The sequence below is a fragment of the Plectropomus leopardus genome, chromosome 12 (genome assembly GCF_026936395.1).
Source record: "Plectropomus leopardus strain MGB_pleo_1.0 chromosome 12, ASM2693639v1, whole genome shotgun sequence".
Taxonomy (NCBI): Eukaryota; Metazoa; Chordata; class Actinopteri; order Perciformes; family Serranidae; genus Plectropomus; species Plectropomus leopardus.
Window position 1 is genome coordinate 13,217,754 of NC_142187.1, and position 16,318 is coordinate 13,234,071.

The 16,318-nt window shown below is 40.3% G+C and overlaps 1 protein-coding gene across 3 annotated transcripts; it reads left to right on the forward strand.

Annotated features, from left to right (window-relative positions):
- Positions 1-132: 132 nt before the first annotated feature.
- On the forward strand, positions 133-14,786 carry LOC121951555 (protein zyg-11 homolog). 3 transcript variants are annotated; one of them, XM_042497922.2, is made up of 14 exons: positions 133-331; positions 1,255-1,420; positions 2,860-3,659; positions 3,869-4,009; positions 5,882-6,058; positions 8,157-8,221; positions 8,505-8,604; positions 8,865-8,915; positions 10,254-10,415; positions 10,521-10,568; positions 11,263-11,463; positions 11,551-11,603; positions 12,062-12,159; positions 13,905-14,786. In XM_042497922.2, the coding sequence occupies exons 1-14, from the start codon at positions 329-331 to the stop codon at positions 14,084-14,086; spliced, it is 2,247 nt and encodes a 748-aa protein (XP_042353856.2). In that variant the 5' UTR covers positions 133-328; the 3' UTR covers positions 14,087-14,786. The 3 variants fall into 3 exon arrangements, with proteins under 3 accessions (XP_042353856.2, XP_087941280.1, XP_087941281.1); XM_088085154.1 differs by lacking the exon at positions 133-331 and having other exon boundaries at positions 1,246-1,420; XM_088085155.1 differs by lacking the exons at positions 133-331; positions 13,905-14,786 and adding an exon at positions 13,213-13,252 and having other exon boundaries at positions 1,246-1,420.
- The last annotated feature ends 1,532 nt before the right edge of the window (positions 14,787-16,318 follow it).

Genomic DNA, 16,318 nt, shown 5'->3' on the forward strand with positions numbered 1-16,318 from the left:
ATTACTATTACTTAAGTAAAAGATCTGGGTATTTCTTCCACTTCTGGTGATAATGAATCTTTAGTGAGAGGATAAACAAGCTAATGTGCCCGGTGACGTCACGCATACGGACCAATAGGAGGCGGTCAGGTAGTGACAGTCGGTCCTCGACGGTCAGCTGCAGCGACTGCAAACAAAACAGAAGATTTCACAACTTTACTTTAGTTTTAAGGGGAAACATTGAGTCAGATGATGATTTCTTTTAATCTTAAGTGTTGCTGAGCAACTCCATATCATTATTTATTTATTCGCGCATTTTAGTTTCCTGTCGACTGTTAACTTTTCAGCCATGGTGAGTTTGACCCCCTCTCTAAAATGTTTTGCTGTCGTGAACTTTGTGTCAGTAACAAACGCTTAGCATTCACTCCGCGCCGTATCACACATTGCTTTTGTCCACTGTGCCCTACAGGGACCGGCTGGATTAGGTGATTTAAACGGGCTTTACTTGTGTGCAGTGCTTCATCTGTTGAGGATAAAATTAGACTCCTGCAGCATTAGAGATCCTGTGTCACTGTGGGTCTGTTGAGCCCCCAAGGAGGAAGCCTGAGAGACAACTGTCAGGGCATAGATATCCCTCGCAAATGTATTTGGACAAACAAATAAATTAAAACAACACAGATTATGATTTTCACCTTAATCATATTGAGTTTTAACTCACCCAGAAACTATTTTAATATATCACCTAAAGGCCCAGTGTGTAAGGTTTAGGGGGATTTAGTGGCGTCCAGTGTGTTTATTGTTAAGGAGGTTTTTTTCTGGCAGCCGCATTATCTGCAGAGGCCTCTTATTCTACAAAACAAATGGACCAGGTGATTAAAACGGGTAAAAACACGTATTTGTAACGCCTCATGTTACAAATCAGTGTTTTCTCTATGAAGTTTGGTTTGTTGCAAATGGCCTGCCTCCCCAACACCCCTGTGAATGTGTGCCCACCTTCTTCATCTGATCAGTTAATGTGTGCTCACATTATTTCTGATCCAGATGTTAAGGATGTGTTTACCGGGAGGTATTCTAAGGTAAAGATAAAACAATTCTCATTTTCAGGTGATTATACACTGAAGAAGACTTAAATCCCACTAAATTCTACACCCTGGACTGTTATTTTGGGTGAAAGGACCCTTAAAGATGACTGCAGCTGTGCTTATACCTACACTTTGATGTGTAATTTATGACCTGGTAGTATGACTCCTGTGATTACCTGCTCATATGTTGCAGGATGGCGAGGGCCCCCAGGCCCTGAGCGACCTCTGCTTGGTTGAGGTTTGCCGCAGCCTGGACGCTCTGTGCAGCAGACGAGCAGACGGCTCCCTGTGCCTCAGCTGGGCCCCAGTCTTCCCACAGGAGATAGCAGACCAGCTACTGCGTAAGATGGTAACTAAAGGTAGGTCAGGAGGACAGAAACGGCTCCAACAACATCAATGTCAACAACTGAGAGCTAGGGTGTTGGTTTGTTTCAACATATGGGGGACACATATTATGCATGGGTTCCTCCCCTAAGAAATTTGGAGCATCAGACATAACATCTTCTGCAGCCTGATGGGTTTCAAAGCAGGAATTTGTGCCTTTTTTGTGTTAATTTCTGGTGGAAATGGCATTGCAGTTCCTGCTTCAGCTGTAGTTGCCTCATCTTTTTTGTGCTTTATGGCAGATTGCAGCTGTTGCTTTTGAGGTTTCAAGCTACCACCACCTCCTTTACTGGAGACATGAGTCCTTTATACACAGAGATCCCTTGATTGGGCAGCAATCGAGGCCAACCATTAACTGCCCTTTACTTTTATGTACTGAACCAAACAAATGCAGCATAATGCTGCTCCTTTGTGTTATTTTAGACAGACGGCATGCCGGCACTCCAAAAGCAAAAGAGGCGTAACAGCCGTGATGTGTAACACAACAGCGTCAGCCTCTAGAGTGACATGTTACATAAGTGTTGGCAGCACTTTCTAAATAATAATAATAACATAACACGGCAATAACAATCATTTACCATCACTGTTATAATTGGTGGTTGATCACGTCCTCTGCTCGGGAGGTTAGTAGCTCCTGGACCCCGCTTTCTCCCCAATTTGCAGACATTTTCGTGCACTGTTCGTTTTCTTTGAGTTAGCTGCTAACTGCCAATAGCTGCTTTTTAATTCTCTCAGTGGTGGATTGCACACATGATGTCAAACGTCACACTCATCCCTTTCTGTAAACTGTAATTTTTACACAGATGTTGATTCCGCGCTGTTACTTTCTCCACTAGTGGCTTATAGGCAAGACAACTCAGTCCCCCCATTCTGCAATTTTACCTTTTATAGAGAATGGCAAGGTGGAATAACTGTGTGACATTCCCAACCTGAACAGGCAGTGTAAAATTATGTTTATTATTATTGTTACAACTCTGAGTTGCTTTCTAGTCATTTACTTGAGGGACAAATTCGTGTTTTCTAAGTATTGAAGGGGCTTAAGACTGAGGGAAGCTGCAGCTACTAAGTATTGATGCATGGTATGTTATTTTTTGGCATATAGGATATCAGCAGAAAATCCAATAACATGCGCTATCAAGTGATAGAAGTTCTGTGGCAAATTAAAGAAAAGGGACAAACAAACTCACCCCAAAACAAATGTGAACTTAAGTTAGTTATATTTCTTCAGGCACACAACTTCCTGTATGATCACAATATAATCACAGTGTCAGAGTGGCATTACCTCATCATCATATGATTTATCAATTCACAGTATTGTATGCCAGGCTGAAATTATGGGAAATTAAGTCCATTACATAAACATAAATGTGGCTGACTTTTTCCAACAGCATCTCTGTCTCCTTCTTCCCACAAGGGATTCTGAATGACACAAGTGTTGGGATTTTCCGAAACTGCAAAGAGCTCCGCCTGCGTCGAGCCTCCATCCGCTGCTGTCCAGTGTCTGCGCAAGCTTTCCGCCTGGCCCTCTGCCCTCACCGGCTCCAGGAACTAGATGCCTCCTGGGTCTCTGGTGGTCTCACTGTGGCTAACATCGTCTCAGGCCTGGCCTCCAACCCAGAGTGCAGATCCAGCCTGCAGAGGTTGTCCCTTACTGGGCTTAATGTGGACTGGGACACTCTGGGGGAAGATGGAGGGACCCGTGTTGGCTTTAGCTCCCTGCAGGGCTTGAGGACGCTCAACCTTGCCAACACAGACCTGACTGATGCTGTACTTGAGGATATCTGTGCTCTCCCTCGGCTGGAGAGCCTGGACATCTCCTGCAGCGCTGTTTCAAAACTTACTGCACTGCTTGACTGCAAAACCACGCTGAGATCTTTGACTGTCCACAGGCTGCGGCAGCTGGACATGTCCTCTGCCAGGTTGCTCTTTGTCCTCGGTCAGCTGAATGCTCTCAGGCATCTAGACTTTTCCGAGGACCATTTTGCTGTGGATGACAGTGACGGGAGAGACGGGGATGAGACGGTGCGGCAGATTCTGGAGGGGAGTCCACAGGTCCTCCCTTCCCTCGTTTCTCTCGATATCTCTGGACGGAAGAGAATCTCTGAAGCAGCAGTCAGAGCGTTTGTGGAGGCCAGAGGTGGACTGGTCTTCCTGGGCCTGCTCGCCACCGGGGCTAGCTCCTGCGACGTCCTGTCTTCACATAAAAACCTCAAAGTAAGTAGCTAGTTCTAGCATCAGGCACAGAGTTGATGTCATTCTATCGTCTGTAAGATGTCAGAGAATGTTATGGGTAGACACTTGAGCTCAACTCTCACATAAGTTTCTCATTTGCCTTTGACTTGAGGCTCTTTTTGTATATGTACTGAAAATGCCCACTGCTTTTCCTGTCTCCCTGATGATGCTGATGTGCTGTGTATTTTCAGGTAACTGGAGAGGCTAATGAGAACCAGGTGTGTGAGGTACTGAGAAGGTACGGAGACCGCGAGTGTTTCATGCGAGAGGCCCTCATCCATCTCTACAATCTAACCACTGATACTGACAAACCACAAGCGGATATGCTTAAGGTACAATGGTTTGCATTGTGCGTGACTCTCTAAAGAATCATTTCATTTATTACAACACATTTTTATTGGTGGTTGCAATATCTGACACTGAAAATTATTCTTTAAAACAACCTTCAACTACCTTCAAGTAAAGGTTGTAAACAGTCTAAAAGTTTAGAACAGACCATCTAAGCCACTTAAAACTAAAGGCAAGCACACCTAAAATGTCACTAATAGGCCCTAAAAAAATACTTTTCTGATTAATATTTTGTTCAACATTTTCCCCTCATAAAAAGTAAAAAAAACAACAACAAAAAAGCCCCTGAAAACCTGTTCTCCACTAAAATCGACATCTAGCAGATGTATTATAGTGGTAAGTCTAGTTAGCATCTTTAATTTGTTATTTGTTAGCTTGTGGGCTAATTTTCATTGGCTGACTCAGCATGACTGGATGTAAAATGTACAATAATATTTCTTACAATGGGGTTTTTTGGTAGACTGGGGATATGAACAGAAGAAAAATACATCTTTTAGTAGAAGGACATGGACATCAGTTTTTAAACTGTGATTGATCTTAAAAAAATACAGTTTGGGTAACAATTTTACTCTTCACCTCGTATTTCTCTTCCAATTAAGTTTTGTTAACCCTGTAAAACATGAGCAGATTGGTTCAATTTCTTTCAAAAAATATGGGAAGAATGCAATGCGCAATTTAAAAAGACGTGGCCCAAAAATGAGCAAAAAAAAAAAGTAAACACGTTTCTAGGAAATGACCTGACAATAAGTAGAAACAAGTAAAAACCAAAAGCAAATCTATAATATAGTTTTTTGGACATTTTCGTTTTTTGGAGGGGATAATGTTCTAATAATCATCCCCTCCTTCATAAAACTAATGTATTGTGTGATATAATTCTCTGAGTTGGTCATTTTTTCCAATCTTGAAAAAGAAATTATACAAATTTCCTCAGGTTTAAAGGGTCAAATACCTTATGAAAGCTGTCTGAATGCAGCACAAGAAAACTGATGTCAGTCCAGGTTTCAAAGAGTTAACCGATTGTTAAAGCTATATGATTGTGTTTCCTGTCCCCTATGACTTTTTTAAAATCTAATTTTAATACAGACAGGAGTGCTGGCCAAAACAAAAATAATATGTTGTTAGAAACAAGACTTATACTTTTATACTTTAGTATAATAATAATGGTAAGTAGCATTTCTATGGTTAACTGAATAATATTTTTTAGGATGTTTTACTCTAGTGTTGCACAGTATCTCCACTTATCATCTGCCAGATGAGATGCTTTAGTTAAAGTTTTCTAGTTAATCCTTTATTTGAACAGGAAGACTTACTAAGAACAAGATTTCCTGTCCAACATGATAAACATTTACAGGATGAGCACAGAAAAACACAGAACTTCACAACAAGACACAACTTTCACACATGGTAGATATTATTTCCACAGTACAGGAAACAAGTTCAAGTAGCATTCATAATACTTAAACATAATGTCAATGAGATATTTTAAATTGTTTGTAATTCATTCCCTTTGTAAGGAGCTTAGCATTTCAAACCATTTTTGGAGCTCTGTTTGAACAAACTGTACAGCTTAAGATGAAATGTCATCTGACCTGACGTTATAATTACTGTATTTAGTCTTGATGTTGAAGAGGAGGTAAAGAGGCAGTTTCTAGTAGAGCCTTACAGATAAATAGTACAATACAGCTGTCTTGGTGAGTAGTTTGGAGGGTTACACAGTAATTATGTGTGGGAGATGCCCTGTCCCATCACTTTCCTCTCCTGATAATAGTTCACAACATGACATCAGTCACAAACTCAAACTGTTTCTTATTCTGAGGCTCATGTTTTTATGACACACACTTCTTTGTTAAGTGTAGCTGGTACTGAGTGCGATGCAGAGCCACCCCACCTCCCTGCACGTCCACCTGGTGGCCACAGCGTGCGTGTTCAATCTGACCACTTCGGACCTGGCAGAGGCCATGCCTGTCAGCCTGCTCAGCTCCACTGTCAGCCAGCTGCTGTTCTCAATGAAGACCTTCCCCAACCACCAACAGGTCAGCTGACACGCTCAGTGTTTCAGGTTACAGATTCATAATGATATGATGCAGTTGCACAATGGCAAAATGTGGCACAGACTGGCCCGGCTGCTACCAGCTGACATGTCATTTATCAGATTCTGAACTAATAATTGTTGCATTCGGTAACAACTCCCATTCTGCCGCTTTTAAACTATATTTGTAATTCTTAACTTGTAGGGGCGAAATCACAAAAGGATTGTGCAGATTTTGTGTGTGCTAAAACTACAAAATAAGAAAAAAGAAACAATTGCAAAGGGTGATATGCATCCCTAAATGTGCTGCCTGGCAAAGGGTCTCAGTTTTGCTCAAATTTAAATGAGATGATATGCATACATTTGGGGCAAAACTTGCCCCTTTCTATGCAAATGAACCTAATTTCAAAAACAGTTCTAATCACAAACATCGTTGGTAATAGCCACATGCAGTTACAGTGAAATTACTTGCATCAGAAAAGAGTTGATAGTAACCCAAAGGCACTGACAAACTCGGATATTAAATTCCAAATATGTTTTTTTTCTCTGTTAAGTTTACATTCCTTCACTGACGTTTTGATGAATGCCTCTGAACCTCGTTGGTTAGGACCTACAGCTCGCAGTGTGAAAATCTGTTTTCCTCTTCTCTCTGATTTTCTTCTGCCTACTATGCTCCTGCTGCCTTCGAGCGCAAAGGCAACATTTATACAATGCCACTTGGATAATTGCAATCAAATGCAAAAAAGGGGAAACTGCACTTAGCTGCATACATTTATTTGTGTGTTTGCACTATAATATAATCAGGGCAATATCTTTTTTTGAGAATTGAACCTTAGACGGGGCAGATAGTGGTTTCTGAATGATGTGCAATCAAGCTCCAACCGCTCCCAAAAACCAATGCTGCGTTTCATTAGTAGTTCCACTCTCCTTCCTTCACTTCTTCACAGCCTTTGGTACTACGTAACAGCTGAAGTCACATGAAGGTCACATGGAGAGCCAAGGAAAGCAGATGGGGGACTGAAATGAAACTCACCTGACCTGGTTCACTTTCAGCCCAACTGTCACAGATTGACCACCGTTTGCAGGATAAGCACTGCTTTTTTACAAATCATTAAATACATATAAATAAATTAAGTAAACACCTGCAGACTCCTTTCTGTGAGCTGAAGTTAGATAATTGCAATACACCAGCAGTCAGTTGGTAATACGCTGCATCAGTTTCTGATTTAATCATTTCTGATAGTTATCTCTATCATGTTTGTTAGAACTATTATTTTAAGTTTATAACATCTTGCAAAACAGCTTTTTTTCCACAAATTTACAGATAATGTATGGAATGCAGATATCGCACAAGCTTAACAGGACAACAATACACGAAAATATGATTTGCAATTTTGTATGACAGGTTTCAGTAAAATATCAAGAAATTAGATTTTTTAATATGCCAACAGATGAGTAAATCTATACACATGTAAGCCTACACATACCGACCCTTAAGATATATTAGAAAAAGCATGAAACTGAAAAGCATGTCAGATAGTGAATGTACTAGATTTTACTTTTTAAAATTTATTTACCAGTGTATTCATCTTCTCCTTAATCTGTGGTGCAACCAGAGTTTAACTTATTACTGTCCCCTAACATGGATGGATTTTCTTACATCAAATGCATAACTGCAATGCATTTTGGTTGATAAAGACCTCTGAATTGTCCATCGTTGTTCACTTCCTCCCTCAGCACTCCGAGGGTCCATCTCACCAAGTTAAATTCAGTTTTTATGACAATTGGAATGGCACTTATGATGGTGGTGGGGATTTCCAGAGGGCAAATGCTGATGGGAAGTGAGCCAGAGCATGTTGAACGACTATTATGCAGATGGTGACTGCTGAAATGCTGAACGCAAGGCTTTCGAACTCCACAGACCAATGGGTGACATCATGGTGGCTACATCAATTATCTTTTACATTACATTTGCGCAAATCATGCTGCCGCAATCCATTCTTTGTGAATTCGCCCCTCTGTGTTTGGTACTCCATCATACCTCATATGTTTTCCTACACCCATGTAGTTCTTGAATTCATAAACTGTTTCCATCTCTCCAGGTGCAAAAGAACTGTCTGCTGGCGCTCTGCAGTGACTACATCCTTCAGGATGTCCCCTTTGACAAGTTAGTTAATTCCTTGCAGTTATATTATGATGTACGAGCCCACCATTACGCAGAAGCCTGGATAATCAGTGCACTCACAGAGTGGCACTGGAGTGTTTTTCCAACAAAACTGTGATCCAACTAAAATATATTTAGTCTTGTCATGAAAGTGCCAAAAGAAATAGTTCCTCCAGATGTAAAATTGCAGACCTGAACTCAGATTTTCCCAAAGGCTTCTCTGTACATCACTGGTATATTTTTGTAATACTGTGTCCCTTATATCCATAATGTGATCATGGTTTAGGTATTTAGCAGCCACGCTGGTGATTAACTGGCTGCGCAGCCACGAGGATCCGACCCTTCAGAGGATGGCTGTGGCTGTCATCTCCATTCTGGTAGCCAAGGTCAAGACACTGCTCGCTTACTGTGCATTAGTCTGCTGCAGGAAAATAGTACGGCACCTGTTAGTCCCACCTGTTAAGAGCCCCGTGCCTCAGTCACCTCCTGCTCCTCTGTGACACTAATTTCAACAGCCAGCTTTATGCTTTCATTTAGTCCAGATAAATGGAGCTAATTTTCGCTAAACGTACAATTTGTTCTAGTTTGACATTTAGGAAAATATGTGGAATTCAAAGAAGCCCTCATCTCTTTGTTTTATTTGCAGTTGTCCACAGAGGAGACTGCTCAGCTCGGCAAGGACGTCTTTATAATGAAGGTACATTTACACTGTCAGGGTATTTGGTTTCACACTTACACAACGTCCCCAGCTTAGCACTAGATATGCATAAGCATACTTGTAGTTCTCTCTCTCCTCTCTCTCTGTCTCTTTCACCTGCTGTATTTTCCTCTACCTACTCTGTACACTCTTAGAAATAAGGCTTCCAAGCGGGTTCTTCCTGTAGGGCTGATGGTCTGCCCAAAAACATTTGCTTCTGAGTAACCCTTTTTTTAAGACTTGGGGTTCCAATAGATAGACGACAGACAGATCATTTTCTCCATTACTACATTTGACTTAGACTCTGCAAAGCCAGACCCTTTTTAAAAAGAAACGGTTTTGTTTTTTTGGTAAGACTAAGGGTTCTTTTAAGAACGACTTTCATCCAAAGAGCCTTTTTTGGAAGAAAGAGTTCTTCGATTTTTGAAAGCATGGGTGTTAAAAAGATCCTCGCCGTCAAATATGAAGATGTTTCTCTATGTGAAACTATGTTTTTTTCAAGTGGTATTTTTAAATATAGATATATCTTGTAGCATTACTTTAGCTTTCAAAATCCTAGTACAGCCTATATAGTATAGTACTATGCAAATAGTGTTATGTACAACCTTTAATCGCATTGCATCGCAATTAAGTAATAACAGAATGTAAGCTTGCAGGTTATCAATGCGATCTGCCACTTTGCCACCCATCTATACTTCTGTTGTGCATTGTGCAACACACTTTATTGATGATACATTCTTGATTACAATGTTTTTGCTGAAACTGGTGAAAATGTGAGCTGTTTCACTAGATAGCACCAAGATTTCAAGAATCTTAAAAGGGAACCAGTTCAAGAACAAGATTAATTTGGTGGAAAAGTGGTATGAAAGGGTTCCAGGTGGAACCTTTATCAAAGATTATACCAAGAATCAAAAATGATTCTCCTCTGGGGATAAGCCAAAGAATCATAAATGCTAAATGTTAGCACCTTTATTGCTAAGAGTGTGTATATATACTCATTTACTTGCTGTCACTTCAGTGCTCCATGTGCTCGTCCTTCACGGTTTACTGTTACTCCATTATTCAATTACCCCTCTCTGTTTCTCTCTTTGTCTGTAATCAGGCTTCTCTCTATGCTTCAGTTACTTTGTACTTATTGTACGTCTGCTGCCACTTATCCACATGTAAATTACAGTATCCAGCAGTTGAATTCAACACTGCCAAAGGATGCTTCCTGTAAAGCCACAAATTTATTTCCAAAAGTTGATATTCCCTATTCCGTTTTTTGGCTCTTTCATCGTCCCTCTCTATCATTCCCCTCGTCTCATGTTTTCTCCACTCATTCGCTCCGTCTCACAGCAGCTGCTGGCTATTGTGCAGCAGAAAGCCATGGATGGAGTGGTGGACTCCACTCTGAAGTTCGCCCTGAGCGCTCTGTGGAACCTGACAGATGAGATGCCCGCCGCAGCTCGCAATTTCATCGAGTGCCAGGGCCTGGAGCTGTACGAGGAGGTTCTGGAGGTAAAAGAGCCCCAAAAATACACTGATGGACACATTAATACAGAACTGCACCCACACAGAGGATCACACAAACATGGTCTCATGCTGGGTTTTTTTGTGTTGCAGACCTACTACACTGAACCTTCCATTCAGCAGAAAGTACTTGGCCTCCTGGTGGGTTGTGTGTGTGTGTGTGTGTGTGTGTGTGTGTGTGTGTGTGTGTGTGTGTGTGTGTGTGTGTGTGTGTGTGTGTGTGTGTGTGTGTGTGTGTGTGTGTGTGTGTGTGCGTGTGTGCGTGTGTGGTTGCCATTGTTAGTTTAGAACATGATTTTTGATCATGTGCCACAGTCCTATTCTTGTTTTTATAGTTTGCTTAAACCAAAAAGGGGTATCATAGCTGCATGACAATATCCTCCAAAAATAAAACAAAACGTTTTAACATGAATGTACATTGTGTGATTGGATCCATTCACAATCCATCTGTGTTTACAGCTTATGCTCATTTTCTTCCTGCAATCTTTCCCACATTCAAGGCTTAAAGCTGTGGCATGAGTTTAATTTTGACATCACTGGGCAAAAATCCCGTAATTAACTTTAAATATATTGTAATTCAAGTGGTCTGAGAGAACACTAGACTGGTGGGAGGGGCTAAGGGTCGAGAAGGGAGAGCTGCAGACAAAGGGTTTATTTCCAAGTACTGCAATTTTTTTTATTTGCCTTTTCCAGATTCTTGCCCACCCCAGCTTTAATGTTCTGACATCAGGTAGCATCTGAATTGCCCCCAAATATTTAAGATGTTTTGACCAATAAGATTAAAATCCATTTGTTGGTATCCTGACAAAATCAATTCCTGTATCCCCTCTGGCAGAACAACATAGCAGAAGTTGAGGTGCTACAGGCAGACCTGATGGAGGAGGACTTGCTGGAACACATCCTTAATCTGCTGCAGGACACAGAGGTGGAGGTGGGGGTCCGTTACTTTGCAGGAGGGACTCTGGCACAGCTTGCCTCCAGACCAGAGGCCTGGACGTTGGACGAGGAACTCCGCAGCACCATACTGGAGCAGCTGGTGTGTGTGTGTGAGAGGCAAAAGTTTTGGATGCTGGTCTGAATTTGACATGAAGTAAAACTCACAAAGTGTCTTTCTTTATTGCAGCATGCATCCATAATGACATGGACACAACTCGAGAGAGAAATGGTCTCTTACAGGTGAGAGAAATGTAAACAAAATGGAAAGAAAGCTTTTTTTTTTTAATGCATTTACTCATTCTGTCTGTTAAAGTCAACATGAAATGTAAAATACATGTTGCATAACACTTGAAAAAAGAATTTAGCACCACTGTCCCAATATTCTGCCCAGTTGTTACTTACTTAGTGTATATAGTTATGGTTCATTTATTTGGATATCTGGCGAGATTTCATATAGGAATGTGCCACGCAGAATAATACCAGGACTGACAGAAAAAACTCAGACAATCACAAGAATGCATTTAAAATCTATTGAAAATAATTTTATGCGTGTCAGTTACATTCCCTGGATAGCATTTTTGCCAAAGAAAATCGACTGTCTGGTTAATTAAAGCACAAAATACAGCCAAAATAAAAATGCTTAGAATTGCTCAAAAGTGTTATTTTAATCCCAATGTCTCCTTGTGTCCTCACTTCAGGTCATTCCGTCCGTTTTGCCCCCTGCTTGAGACTTGGCAACCCTCAGGAGTGCAGCTGTGGGCAGTCTGGGCCATGCATCTGGTCTGCAGTCAGAACAGTAAGACACAGACACACATACACACTACAGGGGGGGTACTGGGATGTCATGCAGAACTACGTGTGGTACAGTTCTAGAGCTGTCAATGTCGACTAACCAATGACTTGACACTGACAGAAAAATAATAGACAATCATTTTGATAATTGATCAATCATTAGAAATAATTTTACATGCAAATATGCCAGAAAAAGCTATTTTCAGATTGTTAAATATGAAGATTTTCCTGCTTTTCTCTTTATATTAAACTGAATATTGATGGCCTTTTGGACTGTTTGGCTGACAGAGCAAGACATTTGAAGGTGTTGAGTTGAACTTGGACTGAGATGGACAGTTTTCGCTAAGAAAATAATGTAAGAAAATAATGTGCAAAATAATTAGTAATGAAAATAACCATTAGCTGCAGCCCAACACAATATTTTGATGCAAAATCGAGTTGAGCTATCTGTTGTCATGTCACAAATATTGCACCCTCTGTTAGGGCTGCTCAACTATGGTAAAAATCATCATCTCGATTATATTCGTCAATATTGAGATCCTCATTATTTGACACAATTTCTCACTGACCTTGGAAACTACATGGATTTCTTAATCTTCTTAATGCCTTATTGCCGGTGATAGCTGTGGCTGGAGGCATTATGTTTGTGGGTTGTCTGTCTGTCCCATTCTCGTGAACACAATATCTCAAGAACGCCTAGAGGGAATGTCTTCAAATTTGGCACAAACCTCCTCTTGGACTAGACAAGGAACTGATTTAATTTTGGTGGTCAAAGGTCAGGTCACTCTTGAATGCAATATCTCAGGAACACTTTGAGGGAATGTCCCCACAAGAATGTTGACGCTATCTAAATAGATAAAATGATGAAGTGATGACATTTTATATTCAAAAGGTCAAAGGGCAACTTCACTGTGTAATCGCAATGCTAAACACTATGCAAAAACACTTTTGTGGCCATTAATCAGTCATATGCCAGAAACCATACTACACTGGGGACTCTAATCTTGGGTGTCCACCTTGAAACTGTGCTGATTGTAGTGATCTTCTCTGCTGCCAGGTTGAAAAATGTGTGTTCAGGATCCGTGTTTACTGTTCACAGACATGGATGTAAAGTGTAAGTGCAACTTGACTGGTGTGCAGAGGCATACAATCGGGAGGTTGTAATTCTAGTTTCTTTAAAAAAATTCTCTTCAATAGTGGATTTTCTTGAACTTAAAATACAATTCAACTTACAAATAAATTGGACAAAAACAAAATAAAACAGATAAATAAAATAAATGTTGAATAGCCTAAAGGACTTTGATTACTCTGAGCAGCATACATGGGGATGAATTATAAAGTACTATATACAAATATATTTCTTGCTTTTTCCATGATGGTCTGAACAAGCAAGCTGGCTTAATTTGTCGCTAGTCACTTTTTTTTTTTTTTTTTTAGAAATAAAGCCACCAAGTGGGTCTAAAATGTCACTTAATTTAGTGAGAAAGTTGGGGGGCTGGATTTGTAACACATGACAAAATAAGAGCTTCATTGCAAAATGGAATGTGGCACAATAATAATTTTATTTTGATTTTCTTGTTTTCATAGTCATTGGAAGCCAAAAATCAAAAATTAAAATTTAATTAATCCCCACATTATGTAATGTTAAATAGATTCTTGTAGACTTCTCTCGAGTATTAATATTCAAGTGGTGGTTGAAGCCTCTGTGCCTCTCTCATGTTCTCATCACGTCTCTCTCCGTTCCTGTAGCTTCACATTACAGCAACATGATGGAGAAGGAGGGCGTGACTGAACTTCTGAGGGCTTTGACTGCACACCCCAACACACACGCTGACATTAAAGGACTGTCAGACAGCATCTTGCATATGGTAGAGCAACACCGGGGTCACTTAGGGTCCTGCAAAGACCTGATGGGGCCTCGAAATTCTTGACAAAAGTGACAGGAAATGTATTTTATCATTATTTTATGAGCTGTGCCTAAAATGTGCTATACCTGAGGTTGCAGATACAACACTGGAGTACATACAGTTCAAGTCGATCATCTTGGAATTGGATATGGAATAAATTATGTTCTAGATATTTTATATAGAAAGTATGATCAGTGGTCGTGACGTCATGAATCGTGATCTACTTTCAGACTGTAGGTTTAGTTTAAAATCCTTCTGGGAAAAAAAACGTAATAGACAGTGACTATATTATTTGCACCATATCGAGGTCAAATTGCTGTCAAGCTGGAAAATGTTTGACCTTAATAAAGTGTTTTAGAAGTTACAGACTAAAGCTTGTGTTGTAAAGCATGCATAGACTGAAAACCTGTCACTAGAGGGTGCTTTGGTACTGTAGCCTCAGGGCTGTTTTGCCTTTAAGGTCTGTTTTTGTGAAATATTCACTCATCAGATGTTTAGATTCAAGATCATGTTTATCTGTCTGTACTGAGGGCCTCATTATAAAGCAGTCATGCTGGAGAATAAGTTATCTCCCCTCTCCCTCTCCCGCTCTCTCTCCCCTCTAGTATCCTAGATGCTGAATTCATTATATTTTATGTAACACACAGCTGGAAGACAGAACAGCTCGTAGGCATCCACAGAGTCTATTCTAAGTTGCCCTATTAATAAATCCTTTTGAAAAGTGGATTAACAAGCTCTCGTGAATATTTTAGTTGTTCCACCGTGTTCAACTTTTAAGTGTCAAATCCCCTTAATTCACATTTTTAAATCCCCCAGAGGAATTCAAAGGGATCTGCTAAATAGAATATGGCTTTGCATGCTTGTGATTCATCCAGGTTAGTCATCTCCTTGCCAGTGGTAGGCTGTGTCAGAGAAGAGCTGTGTAAACTGATCCAGGGTCAGTATTTAACTACTGCTTGAACCCCTAAACATTAATGTCACAGTCCTGTGGGGTCGAAGGTCGAGAGCTCTGTAGTGAACATGGTGTTCAGTTACCGTGAGAAGTTCAAGTCAAGAGACGTGTGGGGAAATGCCACTGCTCTCCAGGCGCTGTAGGTCATTCTATAGCATGCACAGTGACTTTGCACTGGTGTTGGGTGTGTACATGGAAAACATTGCATGTGAGGTTGTAAGGTGAACAGAGGAGCCAAAGGGTAACAGTGGTGTGCATTGCGTTAATCAGGTCTTAAGTTTGTGGCTCAAAGAGGCTATCAATATTCAAGTGACACTCGAAACAGACGGCGTATCAAGTAACCAAATGAAAGACAAAGGGAGAAAAAATTGAAATAGTAGTTCAGTGTTTGGGGAAATGCCTTGATTTGTTTTGTTGCGAAGAGTTAAAATAGTAGATTTTTTACCACTCTCAAGTTTGTATGCTAAATATGAAGCTAGAGCCAGCAGCATGTTAGCTTAGCTTTTCGTAAACACTGGACACAAGAGGAGACAGCTAGGCTGGCTGTTAAGCGGTAAAGAAATTTACCTACCAGCACCTCTAAAAGTCATGATTTAACACGTTTACTTTGTGCAAAAAAAACACACATTAAAACCACAGTTTGGGAGGGTATGTGCCAGACTGTGTCATGGCCATGAGCAGTCTCTGCTGGTCTCTAGCAACACCTCCCAGTCCAGTATAGTCATAATGTATAACCCATCTGTAAATCACATGTTGACATTTTTCCACTTCATTAAATACATGGATTAAAAAACATGAGATATTATCTTTTCTGTACATATGTAGCTTATGCAGATAGCAGGTCAGCTTAGCTCAAAGAAATACTTCATCTCCAAATGACCATTTGTATATTTATTACTCACCCCAATTCATGAAGAAAATTCATGAAGAAAACTCCAAAAACAGAAAATCCAAAAATGAGAAATTTTTTGATGAGTCACAGACATAATTATAGGTCTTGATTAAAATGTTTAAGCCCACTGCATCAGGTATAAAGTTCAAGAGCTGCAGAATGTGCAGCTGTCACATTAGAAATAACAGAGTGATGAAATGAAGGTTATATTAACTTGTGCACTCACATTTAGTAATTTTCTGCCAACATTCCTCTCTCGCCTTAATTGAAGTAACAGTGTAGCTTTTTACTGTAATACTTTTAGAATATTCTTCAAAGGCAGATGTAGGCGGCCCACAGTTGATCATTTCTGTGTGTCGATTGTTGCACTTGATGCGTCATTTGACTCATTTTATGGGAACGTGTACAGAGC